Source organism: Dermochelys coriacea, chromosome 8 (genome assembly GCF_009764565.3).
Source record: "Dermochelys coriacea isolate rDerCor1 chromosome 8, rDerCor1.pri.v4, whole genome shotgun sequence".
NCBI lineage: Eukaryota > Metazoa > Chordata > Testudines > Dermochelyidae > Dermochelys > Dermochelys coriacea.
The window spans coordinates 70,542,068-70,569,197 of NC_050075.1; the positions used below are offsets into that span (position 1 = coordinate 70,542,068).

Below are 27,130 nucleotides of genomic sequence, written 5' to 3' on the forward strand. Positions count from 1 at the left end.
TAGAGAATACTAAGTGGGTAAAAAGTAGAGTTTGGCCAAACATCACTAATATTTTTATATTTCCAGTTTTTTTAATTAGTCATGGTGGGGCTTGAAATTCTTAGGCTTTTTTCTCATGAGGTAGCTCATGCACTAGAACTTCCGTTTGCTATTATTAGTTCTTGATGGCAACAGACTGAGAAGGAAAGCAAACAGCATGGAAGCCTCCTGAGGAACAAGCCACAGTGTAGTCTTAAGCATTCTTGCTTAAGCACACTCTGCAAACTATGCAACTAACAGAAGATGCAATTTCCATACTGATCGTGTCTGGGAATAGGGTTTCAGAGTAGCAGCCGTGTTAGTCTGTATTCGCAAAAAGAAAAGGAGTACTTGTGGCACCTTAGAGACTAACAAATTTATTAGAGCATAAGCTTTCATGCATCCGATGAAGTGAGCTGTAGCTCACGAAAGCTTATGCTCCAATAAATTTGTTAGTCTCTAAGGTGCCACAAGTACTCCTTTTCTGTCTGGGAATAGAAAGAGTTGAGGCAACCATGTCACACTACTGGATAGTGTAACGGAGCTGTAAAGCAGCACTAACTAAGCAAGAGATAGGGCCTGAACCTGCTGCCTGAAAAGAACAGTTACAGAAACGTCCAAATGTGTGTAGATCGAGCAGAAGCAGCAAGCAGTGAAGCACATCACACTCTCAGATACAGAGGAAGTGAAAAGGTGTTAAAAGGATCAAACAGAAAACAACGTATGAGATATTTACAAGATCAAAACACCGTTTGTGGCTAACAAGATTTGGTCAAACGTACCAAAGATTCGCCAGATTAAACAGTGATCTAGTTTCCTGCTTCACTGTAAAATATTGATTTAATTATTTGTAGAGTTTCATCACACATTTCTAAAAACACCTGAGCTCAGACTGCACTACTGTTTATGGCATTGTCAATGTTGGTGCAGCTGCATCATTCTCGGAAAATAAGTGAGGTTTTTTAGAGTAGACAGCCTTGGACAGCAAGAATGAAAAAAAAATATAGGCAGAACACTGCATAATCAAACACACTATTTACACCACAAACAGGAAGTTAGATTAAGGCTGTCAGCAATTTAAATACTAAAGGAAACTTGTGACAGTCTGCTGAAGGCAAAAAATCCCTGCTGAGTTTCAGGGACCAACTCTGGTCCTTTCTTCACATAAAACCTGGTCTTAAAAATCTAAATTCAGATTTCAAAATCATTTCCTTCCAGCGGCTAACCCTTTTCATTTGCAGTATCAACAAACTTACAACTGCACAAATATTTCTGTAATTTTTTTTTACTTTTAAAGATTTGAAAAAGAGGGTTGATAACTTTGTCTAGATGATGAGTTTTACTTATATCGCCAGGTACCACAATTAAGCTAATTAAATTGGTGAATAAGTTTTTCCTTTTTGTGCTTATTCCACTTATCTTACAGCACTGTTAATATCCATCCATCTTGGATTCCTTTTGTGGGGCAGGTTTTGGCTTTGTAGTGACAAAGCTTACCAAGGCACTGAAACGCCGGCACTGTACGGCTGCCACAGTTCTGACCCCTAAGTATAGACAAGATCAAGCCGGAGTTTGCACTGAGCTAATGAAGCTTTCCCCTGTACTTTTAAATGGGCCAATCTCAATAAGCTTAATCAATGCAACCCCCTGCTCGTCCTTTTTACACAATTCAGCGTGGCTCCAGTACAGCTATACCATTTGCTGGCTGGCCATCCCGATGGCCGAGTAGTTGGGGGCTTTTCAAGCTCTTTTGCCTTGTCTTCACTAGGAAAAATGAATTTTTAAACTTCAAGTTAGCAGAAGTAACGTGCTACTGCAGTAGAAATGATAAAATCCAAGTGTCAGATCCTATGTTTATCAAGGCAATGGATGCAATTTAACAATTGTGGCCCATAACAGTACTGCAAATAGTTTAGGACACTTGTTTCAGAATTTTCTTTCTGAACATCAATGAAAGCAGATCTTTGCAAGCACCGTTAAGGGCCATCTGATCAAAATTCCATACTAAACATAATCTTGGATTTAATAAAAAAAAATTTGGTAATTTTTTTTCTTGATTTTAATCGTACAGTTAAACAATGTGATTAAGTTTTGCCATTGTAATAACTGTTCAGTTATATGTGTAAATTGGTTATGTTTTTCCAAACCTGAAGAAGAGCTCTGTGAAGCTCGACAGCTCATCTCTTTCACCAACAGAAGCTGATCCAATAAAAGCTCTCTCACCTACCCTGTCTCTCTCACATATGTAATCTTTAATTTAATGAGGTTTCATAAGTCTACATTTATAACACTACTTCTTATAATACTACTTCTTCCTCTATAGCTGATTTGTACCATTTCATGACCAAGCAGTTTCAGTTCTTACCTAAAAAAGAGGGGCGTGGAAGGAAGGAGGGAAAAAAATGAAAACGTAATCCACTGGAAAGAACTGCTCTGGTAAATTAAATGTTCGTACCCATTCAGTCACTGCAATTAAATGCCTCATTTCTTTGACTGCTTAATATGCAGTCCATGTGCTTTCCCAGATCCAGTACCGTATTTAGTATATGGTATTTTGCTGTAATCGCTGTAGCTTTGAAAGTGGTTTCTAGGAGACCTCTTGCTTTCTGCTATTGTCATATTTTTCTGTTGATGATTAATTCTATACAGCTGCTTGACCACACTGTTTGGTATTAAAATTGCTTCAACATTTTGGAATATTTGTTGCCTGAGACTAGAAAATACACAGTTTTTATATTTCCATATTTAAAGCAGCTAAGGACCTGCACAATAATTTGTGGCTTCTGAAACCCATTAAATTTAAGTGGACCCACGCAGGAAGACCAGAAGATAGTCTGAATACCAGGAAACTTAAGAGGTACTATAATGTTCAAGCTTGAGAACGAATTCAGATAGGGTACTTGCTACATATTTTAAAAACAAGACCATTTTAATCTAGACATTTTCTGTTTAATCTTGTGAACAGATGCTGTCGGGGGTGGGGGAGTAGAAAAAAGTTAAATCTTTGTTTTCATTAAATAGTAAGACCAGCAGAATTAACCCTCAATTCCTGAGCAGCATGTACTGCAATGCTCACTGCATGGTCCCTTCGATCCGCCAGCATTGTTAGTGAGCAAACAATTCAGATTCATGAACATCTCACTCTCTTTTGAGGGAAAACCACTATCTTGGCAGCAAAATAAGTGTGCTCTAAGCTTCCAGACATACCTCGATATTATACTAATCATTAACTACATGTGAGAGGGAGTACAACAGTTTTGACAACACTATTTGACAACTTGGCAAATCTCATGAGATAGGCAAAAGATCCGAGTGGCCCAAGAGTGAGATGGATATGGATCTGTCCACCTTACAGAATGAGCTGTGTTTTTCATATTAAAGTTTAATATGATCTCCACAACCCCCATGAAATTGGCTTTGAACAGCTTGGCCACTCACATGGAAGGAGCTAAACCATGTAAAACAATTTTTAAAAACATGTAGGGAATCTATGCAATCAGGTAATACATGCACAAAAACAGTTTAGGGAGAATCTGTATTTCAGTATTCTAATGAGTTTTAGAACATTCCCAAAGCTGTGAACAGGGCTGAGGTGAGAGGATGTGCCAGAGGTCCCCATTATGATCAGGAATGTCTAAGGGTGAGAAGGGGTTCCTGATGTCAAATCAGATCAGCTACTTACAGCATCTTTACTCAAAACTGGTCTTCTGTGAAGCAGAGGATTGAGAAAAACTGCAGAATGTAGACAACTTTCCTGACTGAGAATGCACCCCCCAACACCCACCCATTTGGTAAGGCACCAAAAAAAAAAAAAAAAAAAAAAAAATCAATGGAGAATGTACTAATACTGTTCAGCAAAAGTTGCCCAATGAAGTTTACAGGGTCAGTTTTATCCCTGCAGCCAACAGTTGAACAACAAGAGTGAAAGAAGTCTCCCTCCTTCTACCTTTTTTCCCCAAGCCTCTGCTTCTCCATGTTTCAGTGCAAAAGGGAAAGTTGGGCTATGTCTTCACTCCCCAAAAATGCAAAATAAAAACTATCATTAGTTATCTCACAAAAAAATCCTAGTGGAGACAAGACACTGGTAGTTTTTATACCTATGTAGTTAGGTGAGGTCAACATTATTCCCCCCCTCTCCCCCCCACACACACTTGTGCGGGACCTCTCCTACCTACACAGGGTAAAAATTACCAGCATTTCAACTCCACTAGGATTCTAAAGTGAGATAACTAATTCTATAGTGAGGTAACTAATGAGATTAGTTATTAGTGATCTTGCTGTCAAAACATACCTTTTTTGGGGTGAAGATTCTTAGGCTGTGTCTTTAAGGCAGACAACTGTGCTTATTTCTACAATAAAATTAACCCCTCTTGAGTTAGCCTATCTCAAGTGAGAGCAACTACACAGAAACAACATTCAACCTGCACAGAGTGATTGTGTTGGCAGGTGCCTCACATCATAACCAACCAACTCGAGTTGAGAGTACTACCACATTTGAATTAAGAGCTTGTGCGTCTGACTCAAATTAGGGGCAACACTCAAGTTATAGAATGCTAGTTAACTCTGCAATGAAGACAAGCTTAATTTCTCTGCAGCTCATGATTATCTTGAATCTTTCACTGTGCCATTCTGGAAAGCTGTGAGCAGAGCAGAGGTATGTAGGTCATTAATAGAAAGGGAACAAGAGCCAAAAGCTACATCAATGAGAGCTGTTCACACTGGTCCCAGGATTCCCTAACGTTAAGTGAAAATTCTAAATTGAAGTGGACATTTAATCCAAATCAGTTGCTCACGCACAGAGGAAATGCATCAGCCAGTAGTAGGGAGATTAACATCTTGTTTGAAAAGGGCAGAGTCTTTGAGCATACTGTTTCTTTTCTGCCTACAATTTGTTTCAATTAACCCACTGCTATATTGTCTGAACAGATTAGCACATCTTCATAGGAACAGACTGTCCTCATTTTCAGAATTAATGGATATTGTACAGTATGTCTGGACTCCTTTCTGGTTTTGGGTGAACGTAGCTGCACTGAGGGGTAGGGCGGGTAAGATATAAACCAACACTTTACATAAGCCACAACAGCAAACCAAGACCACCAAATATTCCAGCAACAGATGCAACTTCTAACCCAAACCCTAAAACAGTTTCACTTTAGAGGTGAGAGTTAATTGCATATATACAGTTGAACTCTTACCCTATAGACATAAGAATGAAAGGGAAAAAAACATTAACTAAAACTGATTACCATCAAGAATCAAAATGTGATAATCATTTATTATGCTGTAGGTTCTTTACAAGATTTGAACTTTCATTTTTCACATCTGCCTTAACTTTCACTTTGATTCTTGAGCAGTTCCCTCCTAAAAAGCAGCATACTATAAAAAGACATTTCCCTATTCAAAGCCCCTCACTATATATTCTTAAAAAGCACCACATTGCTATCACTTTTTTCAACACCACCTCAAGCAGTTAACGAAGTCCTGCTTAAAGACAGGAAATCAAAAACAGTGCTTTAAACAGTGAAAGCGCACAAGATAGGCAAACTCTTCACTTTACAATTCACACCTTTTTCTGACACTTCCACCCTCTGCAAACTGTATATTCCTGTGCAAACTTTTTAGTTTAAACTCTATTTGTTATTCGAAGCCTTGTTATTCCTCTATTTTGAATGTCCTTCTAGAGTAAGCACTTTTATACATTACTTTAAAACCACATGAAAATGTGCAGCGCAATATATTGCCATGATGTGGAAGTTGTCAGGTTGTTACACAATAAAGCTCCATTATGTTGTTCAGATGTTCATGGCATTATACTGGCATCAAGCCAAGCAACATGACAGTGCAATTTGATGTCAACTGTGCTTCAAAATAAAATGATTTTGGGAACCAAAACTCCTTTAAAAAAAAGGAGTGCTTATGTTTCCCAATTTTCTTGTTCTTCCAATCTAAACATCCATAAGTTGTGTTGTCATCTACAACACTGCATCAAAACAGTTATAAAAAGTTTTATATGGTCAAGCAACAAGTTTTGTGGTCTCAATGGCTCTGTCTTGAGGGGCAAAAAGAGTGTATTTTTCAATTGTATTAGCTCAAGCTGATGGAAAACCCTCAATAAATATGCATGCTAACACATCTGAAGTCCTGTTCCAACCTAGGTTTGATTGTGGGCTCCCCAGTAGGCTACAACATGGTCTGATAATATAGTGGCAAAAACATCCATTTTATAGGGGTTTTTCAACAGTAACCTGCTTGACTGAGCGAACATGACTGAAATACATGCCCCTTTTGCCCACCAAGACGTACCTTATTGGCATACACATCCAAAAGATTTTAAATTTGTAATGCTGAAAAAAAAATAATATATTCCCACTATCATGGACAGTAGAAATCGAAGCTTGGGTAACATGATGAAGGGGATTTCAGGATCATACCTCATGTAGTAAATCAGTTTTATAAGTTATTGATGCATGTGCTGAGTTATTTGATTTACAAATCCCATTTCAAGTGTTTTGTCTTAAAATGTTAATTTGCATGAGCACAGTGACAGGGGGCCAGAGAATTCAGGACTCAAGTATAGGTGGTGCCTCATAATTCAGGCATTCCCCCCCACATTTCCTTGGAATTTGTCAGTTTATTCTAAAATAAAAAAATACATAAAAATAGGTAAAGACCAAAATAGAAGGGCAGTGTGGGTGGAGGAGAAGGCTGCTCAGCATTCATAACATACTGGTCAGGTGGTCTTGGCTGCCAGGGTCTTGCTCCCTGTCGCTCTTGCTCCCCACTGCTCAAAGAAAGCAGAAAGTGCCACACTGAAGAGCCAGGAGGGGTGCACAGCGGCAAACTGGAGCCGGTTTACTGGAACTAGTTGTTAAATTTAGAAGCCCTTTTAGAACCGGTTGTCCTGCGAGGGACAATTGGTTCTAAAAGGGCTTCTAAATTTAACCACTGGCCAAAAGTGGCGCCTTAGGCGCCGACTCCGTGGTTGCTCCAGGGCTGGAGCACCCATGGGGAAAATTTGGTGGGTGCAGAGCACCCACCAGCAGCTCCCCACCCCGCACCCGGCCCCAGCTCACCTCCGCTCCGCCTCCTCCCCTGAATGCGCCACTCCGCTCTGCTTCTCCTCCCTCCCCCCCAGTTTCCCATGAATCAGCTGTTCACGCGGGAAGCCCAGGGGGGGGCGGCTGAGAAGCAAGCGGCGGCTTCGCACTCAGGCCCAGGGAAGCGGAGCGGAGTGGAGGAGAGCTGGGGGCCGCGAGGAGGGCCGCCTGCACCGCAGCAGGTAACCCGGGGAGGACATAGGGGAACCACCTCCCACCCCAGCTCACCTCCGCCTCCCTGAGCCTGAGCGCGAATCTGCCGCCTGCTTCTCAGCCCTCCCAGGCTTCCCGCGCGAACAGCTGATTTGCGAGAAACCGGGGGAAAGGGGGGGGGGGTGGAGAAGCAGAGCAGAGTGGCGCATTCAGGGGAGGAGGCAGAGGCAGAGCTGCGGCCAGGCGCGGGACGGGGAGCTGCTGAGCACCCACCAAATTTTCCCCATGGGTGCTCCAGCCCTGGAGCACCCACAGAGTCGACACCTATGGCACCACTTTTGATGTGATCAGTGGGGGGAGTGGCTGCTCCCCCTGCTCCCCCCCAAGCTTCATTACCCCACCCTAGGAGCCAGAGGGACCTGCCAGATGCTTCTTGGGAGCTGCCCCAGATAAGCACCGCCAGGACTCCCCACCTTACCACCGGCAGGTCCCTCTGGCTCTTAGGGGCGGGGTGGGCACCCACTACAGTGGCCCACGAGACCCTCCTGCCCGGTTCAGTCAGGGGACAGGGGAGGGAGGTGGATGGGGCAGGAGTCCCGGGGGGCAGGGGTGAGCCACGACCCCCTCGTGGGGTGAGGAGGGAATGGTTGTTAAGATTCTGGCATTACTGGGTGCGCCCCACGAGTATGAACCAATCCCCACCGGAGAGAGCACTTCCTACCATGGTCCTGCAGAATAGAGCCATCCGGTTCCCGTGCCACTTTGAAGGGCCAGGAGCTAGTACTCATTGGGTGCAGCCTTCTGCTCCGCTTCAGCCCCATCTGCTTCCTCCACAAAGAATTCTCAAGTCCCCCAAAAAATGAAGCTCGGGGCAGGGGTGTTTGAAAGTTAGTAAAACCTGAATACCGGCTTTTAAAAATCCAGGAATTTTTTGGAGAAATATCAGTAAATACAGAAAACAAAGTGTTTACTCATAATACGACACTAAATTAGGAGGGTTTTTTTGGAAAACCAGATACTCACTGAGACTAGCAAGGATAGGTAAGGTAGAACTCCAACAGGAGTAAAGATAGGTAGATGCAGCTATTGGCTCAAACTATTAAAACTCACAGAGAAGTAGTTTCCCACTCAAATGACCTAAAAGTGATATAGATTAACCAGCACTAACACAAGCACTCTCATCCAGGTCTTCTTAACTGGAACAGAAATGTTTTCAAAGTGCTCATGTAATCCTGCAGCATTCGACTTTGTTTCTCTAGTGGAGGGGGAGAGAAATTGTTCTTAGCTAGTCCATGCATGTGTATAGAGCAGGTCAGGTGTAATTAAGTTGGAAAGACAGAACAGGATGTGGTAGCCACCAGCCATGCTAAGAAGCTTTTCTGAAGCTGTATAAAAAACGTTCATAGTGGCAACCCAACCGACTGGTCACACTCTAGTCCCTCTCTGAGCCAACCAGAGAGCAAGGGCGGGGGAAAGAGGTAAAAAAATAGAGTTAAAATCAGTCCTGTGGACTCAGCAGAAGATCGACATAGGATCAAATGATGTTTTACCTGTGTGGGCCATGTCCAATACCAGCACCACTGATACAGGCTGCAGACGTCTGCTCACCAGCAACTGAGAGGACCAATCAGCTATTAACCCCAGGGCTGTAATGCTGCTACCTGTGGCTTTGAAGAGCCAAGTGGTACACATTGCATACATACACACAGGCTATAACACTTGTTGGTGGCTATGCAAATACTGTAGCTGATTTCCATCTTGTCCCTTAAAACTTTTCATTTAAGTATTTAATTGGCCAGCTTCTTTTTTCTTCTCTATGTCTCAGTCTAGCCCAGTTAGGCCAACAAGCTACATCCACCTACTTAAAGTATGTCTACACAACTGAGACTATACTAGCATAACTATGGCATAGAATAGAATATCAGGGTTGGAAGGAACCTCAGGAGGTCATCTAGTCCAACCCTGTACTCAAAGCAGGACGAATCCCCAAAATTTGCCCCAGATCCCTAAATGGCCCCCTCAAGGATTGAACTCACAACTCTGGGTTTAGCAGGCCAATGCTCAAACCACTGAGCTATCCCTCCCCTCGCATAGCCCTGTAGCTTAGACACAGCCTACACTAACCAGTGTTTTTTCTCACCAACTGCCTAAAGGGCGTTAGCCCTCTTCTGTCAATACAGCAGTGTCTACACTGGAGTTCATATTGGCATACCTACACTGGTGAAAGGTGTGGTTTTCTCACACCCCTGACTGACACAGCTATGCCAACTCAGCTGCACCTACGTTGAGGGTTATGTTGATAGAAGAGGGCTTCATTTATTATAGCTAACTCTGTTCAGGGAGATGGCGTCTTATACAACCATCTGTCAGTGTATGCTATGTCCATGGCTATGTCTACATTGCAGATGATACAATGATGCTGCAATGTCTGTAGCATAGATGCAGCAATGGAAAGTGTATCCTGTCCTCTCCTCCCGTCCATCGCTGAAGTTAATTCATCTCTCCAAGAATTCTGCTGTCAACGTAGGTGCGTCTACACCTGGGGTTAGGTCATCTTAACTATGTCACTCAGGGGCATGAAAATTCATGCCCCTGGAGCAATGTAGCTATGTTGATTTAAATTTTAGGTATACACCAGGCCCACGCTATAGGGCTATGCCAGAATAGGTATGCAGGTATAGTGTCCATAGTGGAGACATAACACACTGTACTAGGTCAGAGGTGGCCAAACTTACTGACCCTCCAAGCCACATACGACAATCTTCAGAAGTTTGATAGCTGGGGCACACCTACCCAAGCCCCGGCTGGTGCACCCTGCAGGGCTGAAGCCCCAAGACCCTCCTCCTCGCTGGACAAAAGCCCCTACCTCACCACCCCCATTGCAAGGCAGAGGTCCTGAGCTCCCTCCCTAACCCCCCCCCCAATCCTCCAGTCTGGTAGGTGGAGAACAGGGTTGCTTGCAAGCCACACTTTAAACGGTAAAAGAGCTGCATGTGGCTTGCAAGCCACAGTTTGGCCACCCCATACTAGATGCTGAACACCTAGTTAGACATGGTTAAGGTTATGATTTAGTCATGGATTCCATGACTTTACTGGACCTCTATGGCTGAAGTCAGGATTGGAGGTGGAACTGTACACCCCTGCCCTCTGACGGTGGTTGAAGCTGTGGCTGTGCCCCCTCCCCCAAGCTGCAACTGTGATTGTGCACCTGTGGCTGGGGTTGGAACCAGGACTGCATGCCCCTGTCCTGCAGCTGTGGCCACTTCTGGAGCAGGGGCTGGGCGCCCCCACTGTGGCTGCGGCAGCTGGAGCCACCGCTGTCCCCCAACCCCCGCCATGTCAGGGGCTTGGCCTGTCAGTCCCGTCTCCCCCGCCCCCGCACCCCCAAATCATCACCATGGGACTCCAGCGTTCATTATTCCCACCCTACCTAACCCTGTTCCCCGGTTATTTTTACTAAAAGTCATAGACAGGTCACAAGCTCCCGTGAATTTTTGTTTATTGCCCATGACCTGTCAGTTATTTTTAGTAAAAGTAATGAAATCTTAACCTCAAACATGGTCCCTACCCCAAAAGGGCTTAAAGTCATTTGGAACCAGATGCAAAAGTGTGAAACAAAATGAAGCAAAAGATTATGCAGTTACATAGAAGGGAGAAACTGAAGCTGACCTTTCTCCTATAAAAAAAATAAATAAGATCAGTTATTCTTTACTGCACACAACCCAGCCATCTTTGAATGGCTGATTTCTTGTAGTCATGATTGCAGAATGAGTCTTGAGAAGAGAATGGCGTTACAGATTAATTCAGGAAGAGAGTATCACACACCTCACTGACCAGGTACCCAGCAAAAGCACCAGCGGCTTGGTTTCCAACTTCAGATTTATCATTATATGAAAAGGCATTTAATCTGTCCCTGCTGCAAAAGGCTAAGCTGGCCAAGACTGAAAAACAAGCTGCTTTATGCAGAGGATGTGGCCAATTAGTGGACAACCTAGGCAGTGCAAAGATCCTGGGCAAGCAAAGTAATATTTAAAGCAGCCTCTCATGAAGACCAACACAACCCTGCTCCATTTCTTTTTCTCTCTAAGCATTATGTCACCTTGAACAGGTCTCTAGCCCTTTCATCACATGCTACAACAGCCTGGAAATTCTCTTATCTAAATAGGACATGCTATTCCTATGCCCACAACATAAACTGATATAATCTCTACTAAAGTAGCAGCAAACAGCTTCCAATGTCCAAACAAGGTCATTTATTGTCCCTTCATTCCCACTCCGCTTAAATGGTATTTTTTGCTTTGCTTTGTGCACGGTGCTAAAGTTAAGCCCACACATTAGTTTCCACAGAATTGGTCCCTAAAAACCACAGAATTCTAGTCTACAAAAATCACAGCATTCCACTAAGATACCACTTTAGCTGCATCTTTTTCCTATTGGTCAACTTAAATTTTCTTAGTTATATTGTATTTTAGCAGTTTCATTTGTACATTTGCTTAGTTAAACTTATTAAACAATTTAGCTAGTGTTGATAAAAGGAGAAAGTATACTGTTATAATGCCTGTGTATTAATAAATGCAGTCAAAATAGATCAGTTTATTAAAATTTACTATTATAAATTGTTTTAGGCATCCCTGAAAAGTTAATGCTTAAAACATACTATCCGCAATTCTCAAAGATACCAAAGGAGAGTCACATCAGACTGCTGCCAAATACTGCCATATATGGTAATAGTACCCAAGTACAGCTGCAGCCATTCAAAGACTGGATAACATCTGCCTGTTAAACAGTAGAAATGCTCTGTTATAGTAGTTGTCTGAAGCTGAAATACTCTGCCCTCTACCATCATTGAAGAAATACCAGAAGAGTGCCACTGAAAACTCTGGTTTCAATTAACTTCTATTTACAATCATTTCAGTAAAACAGCAGTAATGGGGAACTATATGGCACTTCACCATCTTCTACTACTGCATGCCTCAACTTTTTAAATGGCCCAGCATGTGCTATTTAAAAGAGTATCCACAAAGCCTCAGAATATAAATACAAAGGATCAAGCAACATTCTCTGATGAGCATGAAAGTTTAATTCAGCAAGGACCAGGCCACATCTTGTACTAGCAAGCTGGACCCCACTACACTGAGCTATTCTGCTCCACTTCCTAGTACAGTACATCAGCTTATATTATCATGTACTGCACAAAGGGAGAGAAGCGTTTTACAACATGGATCAGAACAATATATCGGTAGCGCTAGGCTAATAAAACAAAGAGATGCAGATTTTATGTAGCAGCAATGGCAACTGATGAAAAAGATCAAGATGATTCAAGCGAGAAAAAGCAGAACAGGTACAAAGAACGGAAAAAAACCACCAAAGAGAGGAAACTGTTTATTTTAGAGCAAAAAATTCAACACTGTCAAGACACAATATTGTAATTTTGTTTTTAAAACAGACCTACCCCTGTTTTTAGGCTTGTGATTCAAACAACATAACAGGGATCACTGAATGTTTTATTATTTAGTCATTTGTATTAACACTTACCTTATTCCTATAAGTAGAGCTATGAGCATTGAACAGATAGGATCTGCTATCATTAGACCATAGTTCTGCATCAGTAGAGCTGATATGATTACACCAACACTTCCAAGAGTATCTGCGACAACATGTAAAAATACACCTACAAAAGAGCATTAAAAAAATCAAAACACTTAAGAACCAAAAGCCCTTAAAAAAGTTGGTGGAAACATGTTGACGAGAACTCTTAAAAGCAGACAACAACATGAACTGTGCTAGCAAATTTGATGTTGATTTAAAGGGCTTCCTGCAAGTCATCACAGAATTAGGTCCTATACCTTGAAGAGTAGCTAAGGCATTCAGAGAAACTTTTTTAATGTGGCCATGCCAATGGAATATTCTTGACTGCCACCATCAACTGAACTGGTGACTAAATGTCAGAATAGATTTAATCAGTTAGAAGTCCTTCATCCAATGGCTAGGCCATAATACAGCAGATGAGTCAAATCTCTACCCCCAGTGGTCCAGAAGCAACATTTCTACTAGTGGAGACAAAAAAAGTTTTGCTAGCAGGAGCTCTGCAAAGCTTTGCGAGATATTTTATATATAAGTTACATATTCACTGCCAATACAAATTAAAAATATTTCTTGCATTAATAAATTATGATTATATGTGGGCAAATATAGCTTTAAGTTAAAACAGTTGAGAGTCAACTCTTTGTAGCAAGCCAAAGATAAGCCTGTGGAGCTCTCTGCTGGCAATTATTGGTACAGTCACAGTTCATCAACTGCTTTTAAAATAAGTAATTGTTCACAGTTTGAAGTATTTCACCCATAAACATCTAGCCAGATTAAAAAGAAAAATGTTTTTCTTAATCAAATACAAACCTTTTTCAACAAAATTAAAATCTCAAGCTAGTTTTTAAATTGTTTGCATAAGGAAACACTAAAGCTATAAACAAAACACACAGCAACTTCAATATCTTTCCTGAGAGTTTCAATTAAGATTTTTCTGCCAAAATAAGAAACGTAAGATAATTGCATTAGTGTTCATTTCACGATGCATTGTTTGCGTAACAAGCAGGAAGATGGCTTCCGAGGTATGTAAAATATATTCTAAATAATCATCCAGTATCACTAAGTTTTATTCGTTAAGACAAAACACGTCAGAAAACCTTGAATAACCAGTCTTGTTAAATTCACATTTCATTCTAATTAAGACTATGTTAAGACCAACAGGCCAGAAATTTGCCTTAAAGAATTTTTTTTAAATTCTTGTTATATATTTGCTTCTGAAACATAGCATTCACAAACATTTTAATGCCGGGGGCTGGGGGGGGGGGGGAGAAGAGAGAGAGAAATTTAAAGTAATACATATGGTGGAAGAGATCAGATAAGACTATTGCCTTGCAACTACAGGATAATCCCAGAGCCACAGAAGTATCCGATAAGAGACACCACAAGTATACATTTCTTTATGTCAAGTATAACGCAAGGAAATAAAGTTACATGTCACATGCTGGTTTCAGCGTGATTTGGTTAGGCCAATTGTGATTAAATAATCAATTTTAAAGTAATTATTTCTCTTATTATTCTTGTTTAAGCTGCGCACATGCAATCAAATGTCCCCTTTGGAGCTCATGTATTGTTGTGTATCAGACAGACAAGACCGAGGAGGGTGGCAGATAAAGAGCCTTTGTGCATGCCCTCCATAGGGATCTGGCAGACCTTGGGGAAGAGTAAAAGCATCATTTTCTTATGGTGATAGAGCATAAGTGGAAAATTAGGTTAATTGGGGCCAAAGGCTGTGGGGCTGCAGAGAGGGGTCCACAGACAGTGAAGCTGCACAGCCACTGAGTTTCCTTTTACTCTCCCTGAACAGATTGTAGCAGCTGCCCGGAGGTAACCTTAACAGTCTTCCCCAAATCCCCTCAATTACTAGAGATCAGCCAAGTCCTTCATTCTGAGAGGAGGGGTAGAGGTCAAGAGGGGACTGTGATTCCTGCCCAGCAGCAGACAAAACCATAGAATGGACAGTATAGACAACCCAGCAGCTGCTGCAGAATAGCTCACAGAAAGCCAGAAAGAGCAAAGTACTAGGGCAGCTTTGTTGTCAGCCCCTACCTAGCCTCCCCAGCGGCTCCTAATTTCCCTCCTCACCCTTCCACTTATTTGGAGACGGAAGAATACAACGCTGTCTCGCACTGATGTTTAGACTGCAAGATGCCCACAGGGACATGGGTGTGGAGATGTTTTCTACCAGCCCCAGTCCCTATTCCCAATATTATGTTATAAGAAAGGAATTGATCCAGGTGTCCAGAATGAGCTAAGTTACTGGGGGTTTTGTTTTAGCTAGACAAGATGGTTATTCACTCACCATAGTCTCACTTTCCTGAAAGGTGAAGTTAAATACCGCAATCCTCAACCCTTTAAAATCCAAAATATTGGCCAAAGCTTTTCAAATTTGTTCCAGTATGATATTACTTACCATTTCATTACTTTCCAGAGCATGTACTGCCATAGGAGATAGGCACTTAAAATACAGAAATTAGGTCACTTGTATAAACTTCTCACATTGAATTTCCAAAGAAAATAAAGCAGACACCTAACACAACTTTCTGTTCATTATTAATACCTTAAACACCACCACTGAATTTAAAACCAGCATCTAAACGGGTCTATCATCTAAACTAACAACCCACTATGGTTATTCTTGTCGTACCTTCTAAAATCTGTCTGTTGGATCCTGCAGCCCCTTCAAGAGAGTGATCATCTGTAGAGACAATTATTGGCAAGTTAAGCCACATACAATGTATCCTTCTAAACTTATCAATTCTGTTAAGCTTCAGAAAGGAAAACTACTTTGAGTGCACCATAAGGTTATTCATGATGACTAGTCATAACTCTGGCTAGAAAATTTAGTATTTGCTGTACCAGAAAGAAGATAAAGAGCAAGCTGAAATTTCAAGATGGGGAGAGGGAGGAGAGAAGGGGAAGCTTGTGTATATGTATGCGTGTATAGGGGCGTGTGTGTATATATTATATTTTACACACACTCTACTCCTGTTTATCCAAAATCCTATTATCCAAATCTCTGCAGTATCCAAACTCTTTCATTGTCCCTCAGCATGAGACACGTGCTGCTGAAGATATGTATCTCATGTTGAGGGACAAGGAGGGAATTTGAATAATGATGAGATTCGGATAATGGAACACAGACCCTCCACAAGGATTGCAATGACGACGAGGAGCAGGAGCCATTGCTGCCCTCAGCTAAGGCGGAGACCACCTTGCTACTGCATGGCTCCTGTAGCAGTGCAGGGAGCCCTCTGCAGCCCAACTGTGGATTGAGTGAGTGGGTCTATGGCAACAAAGGGCTCCCTGTACAGCCTGGGGGGGAAGGGGTCTGGATAAAGCAGAGGTTGGGATAATAGGGTTTTGAATAAATGGGACTATACCGTGTAAATGCACATGTGCATAAAATGTACTATAGAACGCCGATCCCTGAAGGCACAAAGTGTTTGGGGATTGCAGAGTAGGCTGCAGTCCTGGCAAGAGAAAGCAGAAACTATACTTTGAACCTTTGCCTACACATGTGAATACTTAGGTGGACACATCTTTTTGAATGTAACCAAGCTGTATGCATAGCTAAACCAATATAACGGATATAATTTTTTATTAACGTAATATGAACTACATGACATAACTCGAGCTGGTTTTGTTAAGGGCTTTCTGAAAAGCTGATACCTTTAAGTTTTCCTCTACACAAACAAGTTTACAGTTACATTTAAAGTTGCATATTTACTACTACAAATATTAGTACAATTCATAAGTATTAGACTAGTTCTCATTATTGCAATGCTGAATTTACTACAAAGCTCACAATGAAACAACAATTATATGCTGCAAAAAGAAGCAGCACTGACTCAGATGTACCACGAGATGCATTAGGTGGATAAGAACATGCCACTAGCATTCTCCTTTTAGAAACATTTCTTCCATATGTGCTGGCTAAAGCAAGCTGCCAGCATCTTCTCATCTATCCACAAAAATCTATGCCAGTAAAACTTAATGGCACATACCATCTCTGGTGTATGGCCTTTGTTTTCAGACAGACACTTACCATGACAATAATCCTGATTGTGCGAGTGTCTCTTCCCATGACTGTGATCATGAGAATGCCCATGGCCATGTTTGGATTCATGGCTGTGACCGTGACCTCCGTGACTGTGTCCGTGGCTGAGAACACCATTAAATAGAGAATGACTGTGCTCATGCCCTATAAATAAATATCACTGTCAGAATACTGTGTACGTGAATATTAAAGAAAAGTATGCTTTCATTCATTTCCAAAGTACTTAATATCTACCTACTCCACACAGAAAAGAGAAGATTTTTTTTTCCCATGTAGGTCAGGTAGAGAAAAACTAATACACATTATTCAAAATCTAAATTAATCCAAGTTATGTTGTGGCATAAAATATTTACTGAACTTGAACAAGGAAGTCAAAATGCTTTATATGTTACTTCTTTTTGAGCCAAGCCATTTTAGACCACCACTGAAATATCCTGATACCTTTTTGCATGACTCTAACACACACTTCCAGTTCTGTGAGGTGAATGTGGCCATACTTTTCTTGTGTTTATACTATGATGTTTTTAAAATCAATTACATTAAAAAGTGTGTAAAATACTTACACTACTTCCATCTGTCAGGATGAGTCACAGTTCACAGACTACGTTAGAAAGTCTGATGTCAGCAAAAACTCAGAGCAACATTTAACAGGTATTTGTGTATATAAACCTTGAATTTAATTTGAAAAACCATGCCAAACAATTGCAAGAACTACTGAAAGTTTCTTCTTAGATTTAAGATTTTTGTTCAGCTATTCTCCTGTAAAATGCTCCACCTGAGGCCATTTCAGTCTCCTATTTAAAGAGAAAAATCTTTTGTAGAAATGAAAATTCTTGCAAGTCTCTTCCAATAAACTACAAATTCCAGACAGCAGATTAATGTCTTTTTGGGTTTCCAATTATTGGGAGTTCAATAAGGAGGAAAAATGAACACTATTTTAGTAATACTGAAAAAGCCAAGGCTGTACATGACTCAATAGGCTTGCTACTGAAAGACAAAACATGCAACATGCAGACCCTGGTTGGAGGGCTAACTGTAACTGAACACAAATGAGGAAAGGATAATGAGAATTACAATGGTCATACCAGAGCCATGTGAGTGTCCATGGCCTCCATGTTGAAAAACAAATATTCCTACAAGATTCACAAGGAATCCTAATATAGACACAGGAAGAAGTCTCTCATGATGCACATCAGGAGGCTCCAATGCTCTCTACAAAAAGAAGGAAGTATCATTTTTAATTCTACCTCACAATTAGAAGCAACTCCAGAAAACAGACATAGTATTACATATCTGATTTGATGCAGGAGTTTTCTGATTCATTATCATTAATCTCTTGATTTGGATATTGTATTAGGAATGCTAGCATTCTAGAAGAATTATGAAAACTTTAAAAACCTCAATATCTATATTTCTCCTTGTTTGGAAGTAAGTCACCAAATATTTTGTACGTCTCTTTTCAAATGGTATTAGAGCTACATTTCACTATCATCTTCTACATTATATTCTGTTATGGCATTATTCAGCTCAAAACAATACCAAGACATTTTAGTTCTCAGTTATACTGGGACTACGTAAAATAATTTCTCAGTCTGAAGAATACCTCTTTTCTCTGGAGAGGTGAGGTAAGAGGAGCAGCTGAGAGTCTATTTTCTTGGAGTTTTAAATTACCCCTAAATCCTATGTTAAAAATGGAAACAAGTTTACCAGAACCTATTATGGACAACACTCTGGAATTACTTTTTGTAGTTAGAGATGCTTCCTCTGACACTGTTTAATCCTGCAAGTCTCTCTAACAGAGTAGGAAAAGGGCTAAAAAGGGAAGAAGTGCCTGCTCATCTAGCATGTGAGTGGGTGGGAATGAACCAACGCTCCAAAACTGGACCGCCTATTACCAGAGGTCAGTATAAAAAGATGAGGAGTACTTGTGGCACCTTAGAGACGAACAAATTTATTAGAGCATAAGCTTTCGTGAGCTACAGCTCACTTCATCGGATGCATTTGGTGGAAAAAACAGAGGAGAGATTTATATACACACACAGAGAACATGAAACAATGGGTTTATCATACACACTGTAAGGAGAAAGAAAAGGAGTACTTGTGGCACCTTAGAGACTAACAAATTTATTAGAGCATAAGCTTTCGTGAGCTACAGCTCACTTCATCGGATGAGCTATAGCTCATGAAAGCTTATGCTCTAATAAATTTGTTAGTCTCTAAGGTGCCACAAGTACTCCTTTTCTTTTTGCGAATACAGACTAAGGTGCCACAAGTACTCCTTTTCTTTTTGCGAATACAGACTAACACGGCTGCTACTCTGAAAACTGTAAGGAGAGTGATCACTTAAGATAAGCCATCACTAGCAGCGGGGGGCGGGGGGGGAGGAGGAAAACCTTTCATGGTGACAAGCAAGGTAGGCTAATTCCAGCAATTAATAAGAATATCAGAGGAACAGTGGGGGGTGGGCTGGGGGGAGAAATACCATGGGGAAATAGTTTTACTTTGTGTAATGACTCATCCATTCCCAGTCTCTATTCAAGCCTAAGTTAATTGTATCCAGTTTGCAAATTCCAATTCAGTGCGTTGGAGAGGTTTTAGTTGGGGGCTGAAGGTGATGGCTAGTGGCGTTCTGTTATTTTCTTTGTTGGGCCTGTCCTGTAGTAGGTGACTTCTGGGTACTCTTCTGGCTCTGTCAATCTGTTTCTTCACTTCAGCAGGTGGGTATTGTAGTTGTAGGAATGCATGATAGACATCTTGTAGGTGTTTGTCTCTGTCTGAGGGGTTGGAGCAAATGTGGTTATATCGTAGCGCTTGGCTGTAGACAATGGATCGAGTGGTATGATCTGGATGAAAGCTAGAGGCATGTAGGTAGGAATAGCGGTCAGTAGGTTTCCGATATAGGGTGGTGTTTATGTGACCATCTCTTATTAGCACCGTAGTGTCCAGGAAGTAGATCTCTTGTGTGAACTGGTCCAGGCTGAGGTTGATGGTGGGATGGAAATTGTTGAAATCATGGTGGAATTCCTCAAGAGCTTCTTTTCCATGGGTCCCACAAAGAAAATAACAGAACGCCACTAGCCATCACCTTCAGCCCCCAACTAAAACCTCTCCAACGCATCATCAAGGATCTACAACCTATCCTGAAGGACGATCCATCACTCTCACAGATCTTGGGAGACAGGCCAGTCCTTGCTTACAGACAGCCCCCCAATCTGAAGCAAATACTCACCAGCAACCACACACCACACAACAGAACCACTAACCCAGGAACCTATCCTTGCAACAAAGCCCTTTGCCAACTCTGTCCACATATCTATTCAGGGGATACCATCATAGGGCCTAATCACATCAGCCACACTATCAGAGGCTCATTCACCTGCGCATCTACCAATGTGATATATGCCATCATGTGCCAGCAATGCCCCTCTGCCATGTACATTGGCCAAACTGGACAGTCTCTACGTAAAAGAATGAATGGACACAAATCAGACGTCAAGAATTATAACATTCAAAAGCCAGTCAGAGAACACTTCAATCTCTCTGGTCACTCGATTACAGACCTGAGAGTGGCTATCCTTCAACAAAAAAGCTTCAAAAACAGACTCCAACGAGAGACTGCTGAATTGGAATTAATTTGCAAACTGGATACAATTAACTTATGCTTGAATAGAGACTGGGAATGGATGAGTCATTACACAAAGTAAAACTATTTCCCCATGGTATTTCTCCCCCCCACCGTTCCTCTGATATTCTTGTTAACTGCTGGAATTAGCCTACCTTGCTTGTCACCATGAAAGGTTTTCCTCCTTTCCCCCCTGCTGCTGGTGATGGCTTATCTTAAGTGATCACTCTCCTTACAGTGTGTATGATAAACCCATTGTTTCATGTTCTGTGTGTGTGTATATATAAATCTCTCCTCTGTTTTTTCCACCAAATGCATCCGATGAAGTGAGCTGTAGCTCACGAAAGCTTATGCTCTAATAAATTTGTTAGTCTCTAAGGTGCCACAAGTACTCCTTTTCTTTTTGCGAATACAGACTAACACGGCTGCTACTCTGAAACCTATAAAAAGATGAGGTCCCCAGCATGGGCCAGAGGGAGCACTCTAACGAAAAACCCACTTGCACAGCAGAAAAGACAAGCTGCCATTTTACCAGGAGACTGCTTTGAGGCCTCCTGGTGGTCTCCATACTGCATATCAGGCTTTGGGTTAGTATTTTTTCTGGCTAGCTTTTGTAGTTTTAGAGTAAAGTTTTCCAAAGCATTTAAGTAACTTATGAGCCTAACTTTTGATTAACTAAGTCACTTGTGAAAATGGGACTTCCTGCTTTTGAAAATTTTATCTTTTGTTACTATCAAACAAATAAGCTGCCTGTCAATAGAAAAGAAGAAAACATACCTGCAAGTGTTCAGATTGTTACTGTGTGACATTTATTCAAGACTTCTTCCAGGCAAAAATTAACACTACCTCCTAATAGCATAAAAGCCAGTTTCTCTGCTCACTCATTTTTCTTCACAACACTAATCAACACGACCCTGGCTGTTTGACAATCTTATCTCTTTCTTTCCTTCTGACAAATGTCTAATCCTAACTTCTTACTTAGAATGTTCTGTCCACATAAAATGCCCAAATGGCTTCCTTTTGTTTTTCTAGCCTTATTTTTCCTTTAATAATGAAAGGGAAGAGCCATTCCATGAAATACTATACTGGCTGCTGAAGAAAAGGGTAGATCTGACAGAAGTTAGCATCATTCAAGCAATCAAAATACGTTATTTTGAAAGCTAACAGACACTCTGAAAAAAGAAGTATTTATACATGTACATCCAACACTGACTCCAGCTGATTTTCTCTATTCTGTTCAGATGACACAAGTTTAATTGGTTGCAAATATGACTACTCATCATCCATTACAGTAACACTTAGGTTGTCCTCTTTCCCTAAATATACACTCCTAAACAGAAATGCAGCTTCTGCAAAGGTAAACATTTTTTTCAGAGGAGATTTATTGACTGCAATTGACCTTAGAACATACCTCAACGCCTTCAGAGAAAATGAAGAATGCTGTGAAGATCAGAAACAGACCATTTACAAAACCAGCCAGTACCTCTGCTCGAACATACCTAGAATCAAATCAGCAATACCAGATGTTACCTTTCCTTTTTGTAAACTGAACGTCCAGAAGTGTTTAGAGTTTTTAATTTCAGTATACGAGAGGCAGGATGGTGCCATGGACTGGACTATGGTTTATTCCTTCTTCCCCCTACTATACCTATGTATAACCAAATTTTTGAAATGAAAGACTGATATATGAATTGACGGGGAGTTCTGAATGTCAACCAACCTGATTTTTATTGGCTTGGATATAAAATACACTAAATTATTTTCCACACTGCAGCACACTTTTCAGATGATCTCAAAGCATATTTCATAGAGAGAAGGGACCTGGACGCTCTCTCAGAAAGCCAGTAGTAGAGTGGGGAGTAGAACTGATGTCTCGACTCCGATCAGGGCTGAAAGTAACTGAAGACACTTACTGGGGCGGGGCGGCTCCGGCCCCGGAAGGGGCGGGACTGGGGGGTGTCATCATCCCCCAGCCAGCCCTTCCAGTCCGGCTGGCCCGCACTGCCCAGGGCTCCTGTGTTGATTTAAAGGGCCCAAGGCTCCGGATGCCGCTGTCGCTACGGCAGCAGCGGCATCTGGAGCCTCGAGCCCTCTTAAATCACCGGCCCCAGGGCAGCTGCTCCCTTTGCACCACACAGCCCCCTCGCCCAACGGCGGCCGGAATATTAAAGCGCTAAAGGGTCCTTTGCTATGGCCCCGCCGACGGGTGGGGGGGGAGGGGGCGCAGCAACATTAAAGTGCTGCGGTGGCAAAGAACCATCCTTAAAGCGCTCCTGTGGCAGCACTTTAATGTCCTTGCCCCTTTTGCCTCCCCGTCAGCGGCCCTGCTGGTACGGGCCCTACTGGCAGGGCTGCCGGCAGGGGCAGCGGCAGCGCCTTAACGTTGCTGCCCATTCCCCCCTGCTCCATCGGTGGCCCTGCCGGTACAGACCCTACCAGCAAGGCCGCCGACAGGGGAGGCAAAAGGGGTAGGGACATTAAAGTGCTGCCGCAGCAACACTTTAATGTGGGCTGGGTATGGACCGGTGCAGGTTCTTACCGGCACGCACTACCGGCCCGTACCGGCTCACTTTCATCCCTGAGTCCAGTCCCCTGATATAAAAACACTATAATAGGCTGCTTCCCCTTCACCAGTTGTTTTTGGTTTTTCAGATATCAGAGCTATATAAAAGAAATGGTTACTTACCTTGTGGTAAGTGTTTGAGAGATTCTGTGCATGTGGGAGATTCTGAGAGATTCTGTGCAGCAGCGCCCCTTGCACAGGTGTTCTGAAGTTCAAATAAGAGCATCCAGTAGGGATCATGCATATACCCTTCATGCCCATATGCACCTCCTCACAACTTGTTCTCCCTCAGTTCCTTCACTGCCCAGAGTCTCAAGAGGAGTCTCCAAGCAGCAAAGATGGAGAATGGGTCTTGGGAGTCATAGGCACAGAACCTCTTGAAGAACAACAGTTTACCACAAAGTAACAGTTTCTTCTTCATGTTCCTGCATATGTGGCTCCCAGTTACAGTGATTTAGGTAGTGGGAGCTAGAAGCTTATCTTCCAAGCTGAGCATATCTCAATCAGCATGCATTCCAGATGTTGATACTAGGGAGAGTAGTGGTTGGTCAGTGAGTAGAGAACCACGTCACAGCTCTATAAAATCTCAATGACTGCAACTCTGCTGAAGCATGCTGCAAAGGTAGCTTGAGTAGAACTAGCAGTAACTTAACTTGATATCTGTAATTTATGGATGACAAATTGATACAGCCCATCTAGAAAATCTCCAAGAGGAGGCTGCTCTGCCTTTAGAGGCTGCACTGCCACATGCTTTAAGAAGTCTAGGAGATTTTCTGAACAAACTTGTCTTACTAAGATAGAACTAATGTTACCATCTGACATCTGGGGATGAGTGAGGCCATGGAAAAAATACACCCAAGTGTATATATTGATTAACATGAAGGTCCAATACAATCTTATGGATAAACTTAGGGTGAAATTGCATGGTGATCCTGTCTGCATGGAATATTGCATATGGTGGATGAGACAGTGTGTGGACTGATCTTACTCTATACGCAGAAGTGCACAGGAGAGCTCCAATAAATTCTATGGATTGGGTTGGAATCAACTGAGATTTCTTTAAGTTGATTTTCAATCCTAACTCTGAGAACAGGCCCAGAATCCATTTTACTAAATTGGAGACCTGCTGGCTAATTTGCCTCGAATTAACCAACTGTGAAGGTGTAGGTACACAAATACCTTGACAATGTAAATGAGTGGTTACCACCACCAGACACTTCATGAAAATTCAAGGTACAGCTGAGAGACCAAATGAGACGACCCTTAACTGATAATGTTCCTTCAGTATTGCAATGAAGAGAAGCTTTGTGTGTAACAGAAATACAACCACATGAAAGTGTGTGTTGCAAGTTGAGAGTACTGAATTAGTGCATTGGATCTAATGTCATATGCCAGAGTCACCATGCAAAACTTTGGACTGGCCATATACATGTTGAGGAGCCTGAGAGCTACTAAAGACTGCCACTCCCCCTTTTCCTTTGGTATCAATAAGTAAAGGGAATAAAATTATTTTCCTCCGAGGTGAAGCACCACTCGCTCTACAGCATGCAGCTCTAATAGAAACTGTATCTTTTGGTGCATGAGACTCACATGAGATTGGTCCCTAAAAAGGGGTGGGGAGGAAGTATGGTGTACCATGGCAAAATTGTAGGGCATACCTTGTTGAATGACCTGCAAGACCCAAAGGTCCGAGGTTATTACCGTCTAGGCATCCTTGGGGGTGGGGAAGATACAGATACACAGATTGGGTTGGTATCCTTGACTAAAGCATTACATTTGTTGTTGGGATGGTTGAGAAGTAAATAAAGAAGTTGCTTTCTGCTTTAGGAATCTCTGTCCCTCTTTAAACGGATTTAGTTGTTTCTCATAGTGCAAGGATGTAAATGATTGAAATCTCTGTCAAGAAGTATTCTAATATACCGTAACCTTTCAGAGTTGGAAGTATAAAGGCCAAAAGATCTAAGCATGGCCCAAGAATCTTTCAAAGGGTGCAGCGTGTCATTAAACAGGTCTTTTCCATCAAACAGTAAATCCTGTGCCATAGTCTACACTTCTTTAGGTAGACCTCAGGCAAACAATCAGGAGTCTCTCATCATGGCAATTCCAGTGGCCACTGACCTTGCGTCTGTAAAGCTCTGCATGGAGAGAGACTCTAGAAATCTAATGTCCCTCTGATCAGATCAATTTAAACTCCTCCATTAAATCAAGAGGTAGTTCGTTGGAAAAATCTGCTGTCTTGTCCCACTGTATAGTTACTTCTAGCCAACAGAGCTAAATAGTTCACCATCCTGTCCTTAAGGGAAGTTGAAGGGTAAATCTTGCAGCCAAGGAGACCTTTTTCTCATACGACAGATATCTGAGCTTGTTTGGCTCTAACTTATTGTTGTGACTAACAATGATGACAGCAATGAACAAGAACAAAAATATTCAAACCCTTTAGGAAGGACTCGTTACTTTTGTTCAGCCCTTTTCAAAGTATGGGCTTGCCCATAATTATTAGGCAGCAGCGAGAATATCAATTGGAAGAGCTATTCTGCTCTGAGTAGGTGGTAGCAAGATATCAAATAACTTGCATGTCATCCTAGAAGTTCCTTTGGAGCTGTTTCAGGATATCTGCCATTCTTTTTAAAAGTTCTTGATAGGTCTTAAAATCATCCTGCAGATGAGGTTTCATCTGGTGTAAGTATAGCAAGAGGTGTATATGAAGGGTTATTGTGAATTTCTCCACACTCTTCCTCAAAGAATTTTGTGATTCCACATTTGGGTGAGGTATTGGCAGAGAGCAGGGTTTTGACAGCTTTCTCAAGGAGATTCTTGGGAGACTAAAAGACTTGGTAGCTATGAAAGATGAGGCTCAGGTGGCCAATAAGGCCTTAGTTGAAATCCATAGGCAACGGGCTTAAGGAGGCTGTCCCCAGGGAATGAAAGCTGATTCTTGTAATGGGGGTCTAAAGGTAGAGTCCTTAGGATAAACTATTTTATCCTAAAGCTTAGCTCAAGGAGGAGACAGTGAAGGTGGATGAGGTTCTGGTGAATGGTCTCTACTGGGTGCTTGGGATGAGTCACAGATGACAATGAAGAATCTTCAGAGTGGGGAATTGCATGAGAAGGCATTGCTAAAGTATGCAGAGTAGACAATTTACCATGACTATAGCTCCCAGAATGTAGTGATATCTTTATGATCGGTATCCTGGGCTGTCCCGATAGTCTTCATTCCAGCTGAAAGAGGGGAATAAGCCCATAAAGGGGAGCATAACTCTGAAGTTATTCTGATGCCATCCATGTCCCTAAAATGGAGAGCTAAAAGCAATCTCTGGCAACACTTATGAGAAAGGAGGAGGAGTCTGGTACCACTGCTAACAGGTTCTTCTTTCCTGAAAATTATAGCCTCAGCACTGCAGCAACCAATACAATCCTAGTGGCTCCCTGAGCTGGTACTGAGGAGTTAGCATGTGAGTGTCCTGGTACTGTAGCCTCTGCTTGTACCAGGGTATGCTATGACTGCTGTTGCTGCTGCAATGGCACTGAGAAAGCCAATGCTGAAAAGTCAGTCCTCAATCTCTCTGGCCTGCTGAGGGAAGCTGATTAGGCAGAGCTACTTTCTTCCTTGGAGATATCGGTGCTAATGCAGCCTTGAGCAGTTCCCTCAGTACCCATGACTCTGCTTTTTTTCTTTTGCAGTAGCAGGGAAGGGAACTTCAGCTTAACTACAGGTTTGTCTACATGATCCCCGAGCCTGTGGACAGCTGGAGCGTTTGCCTGTTCAACTGGACGCACTTTAGAGCGCTTAAAGGAAGAGTGATGCCTCTTAGGAGTCACAGAAGTTGGCATTACCTCTGTAGTCTCTGGGGCACAAACAGGGTCACTGCCATTAAGCCAGAGAGTCCTTGAAGCTCTAGCATGTCAGTTTGATTGAGGTCTCAGAGTTCTCCATTAGAAAGAGACTCAGTCTGTTTTCTCTAAATTTCTAGGTGCATTTTATAAAAACTGTGCAGATGTCCCCTCAAAATGTGCTATGAGGTCTCCCTGCCCCC

General features: G+C 42.1%; 1 protein-coding gene across 3 annotated transcripts in view; it reads right to left on the reverse strand.

Annotated features, from left to right (window-relative positions):
* Positions 1-27,130, reverse strand: part of SLC30A7 (solute carrier family 30 member 7) — a 55,800-nt gene that overhangs the window by 15,189 nt on the left and 13,481 nt on the right. For all 3 annotated transcript variants that reach the window (XM_043490755.1, XM_038414101.2, XM_043490756.1), the window contains exons 4-8: positions 21,945-22,032; positions 17,997-18,123; positions 16,900-17,055; positions 15,499-15,549; positions 12,804-12,939 (exon numbers count right to left, since the gene is read on the reverse strand). In XM_043490755.1, the coding sequence (XP_043346690.1) occupies positions 12,804-12,939; positions 15,499-15,549; positions 16,900-17,055; positions 17,997-18,123; positions 21,945-22,032 (558 nt within the window). The remainder of the gene's footprint in view (positions 1-12,803; positions 12,940-15,498; positions 15,550-16,899; positions 17,056-17,996; positions 18,124-21,944; positions 22,033-27,130) is intronic.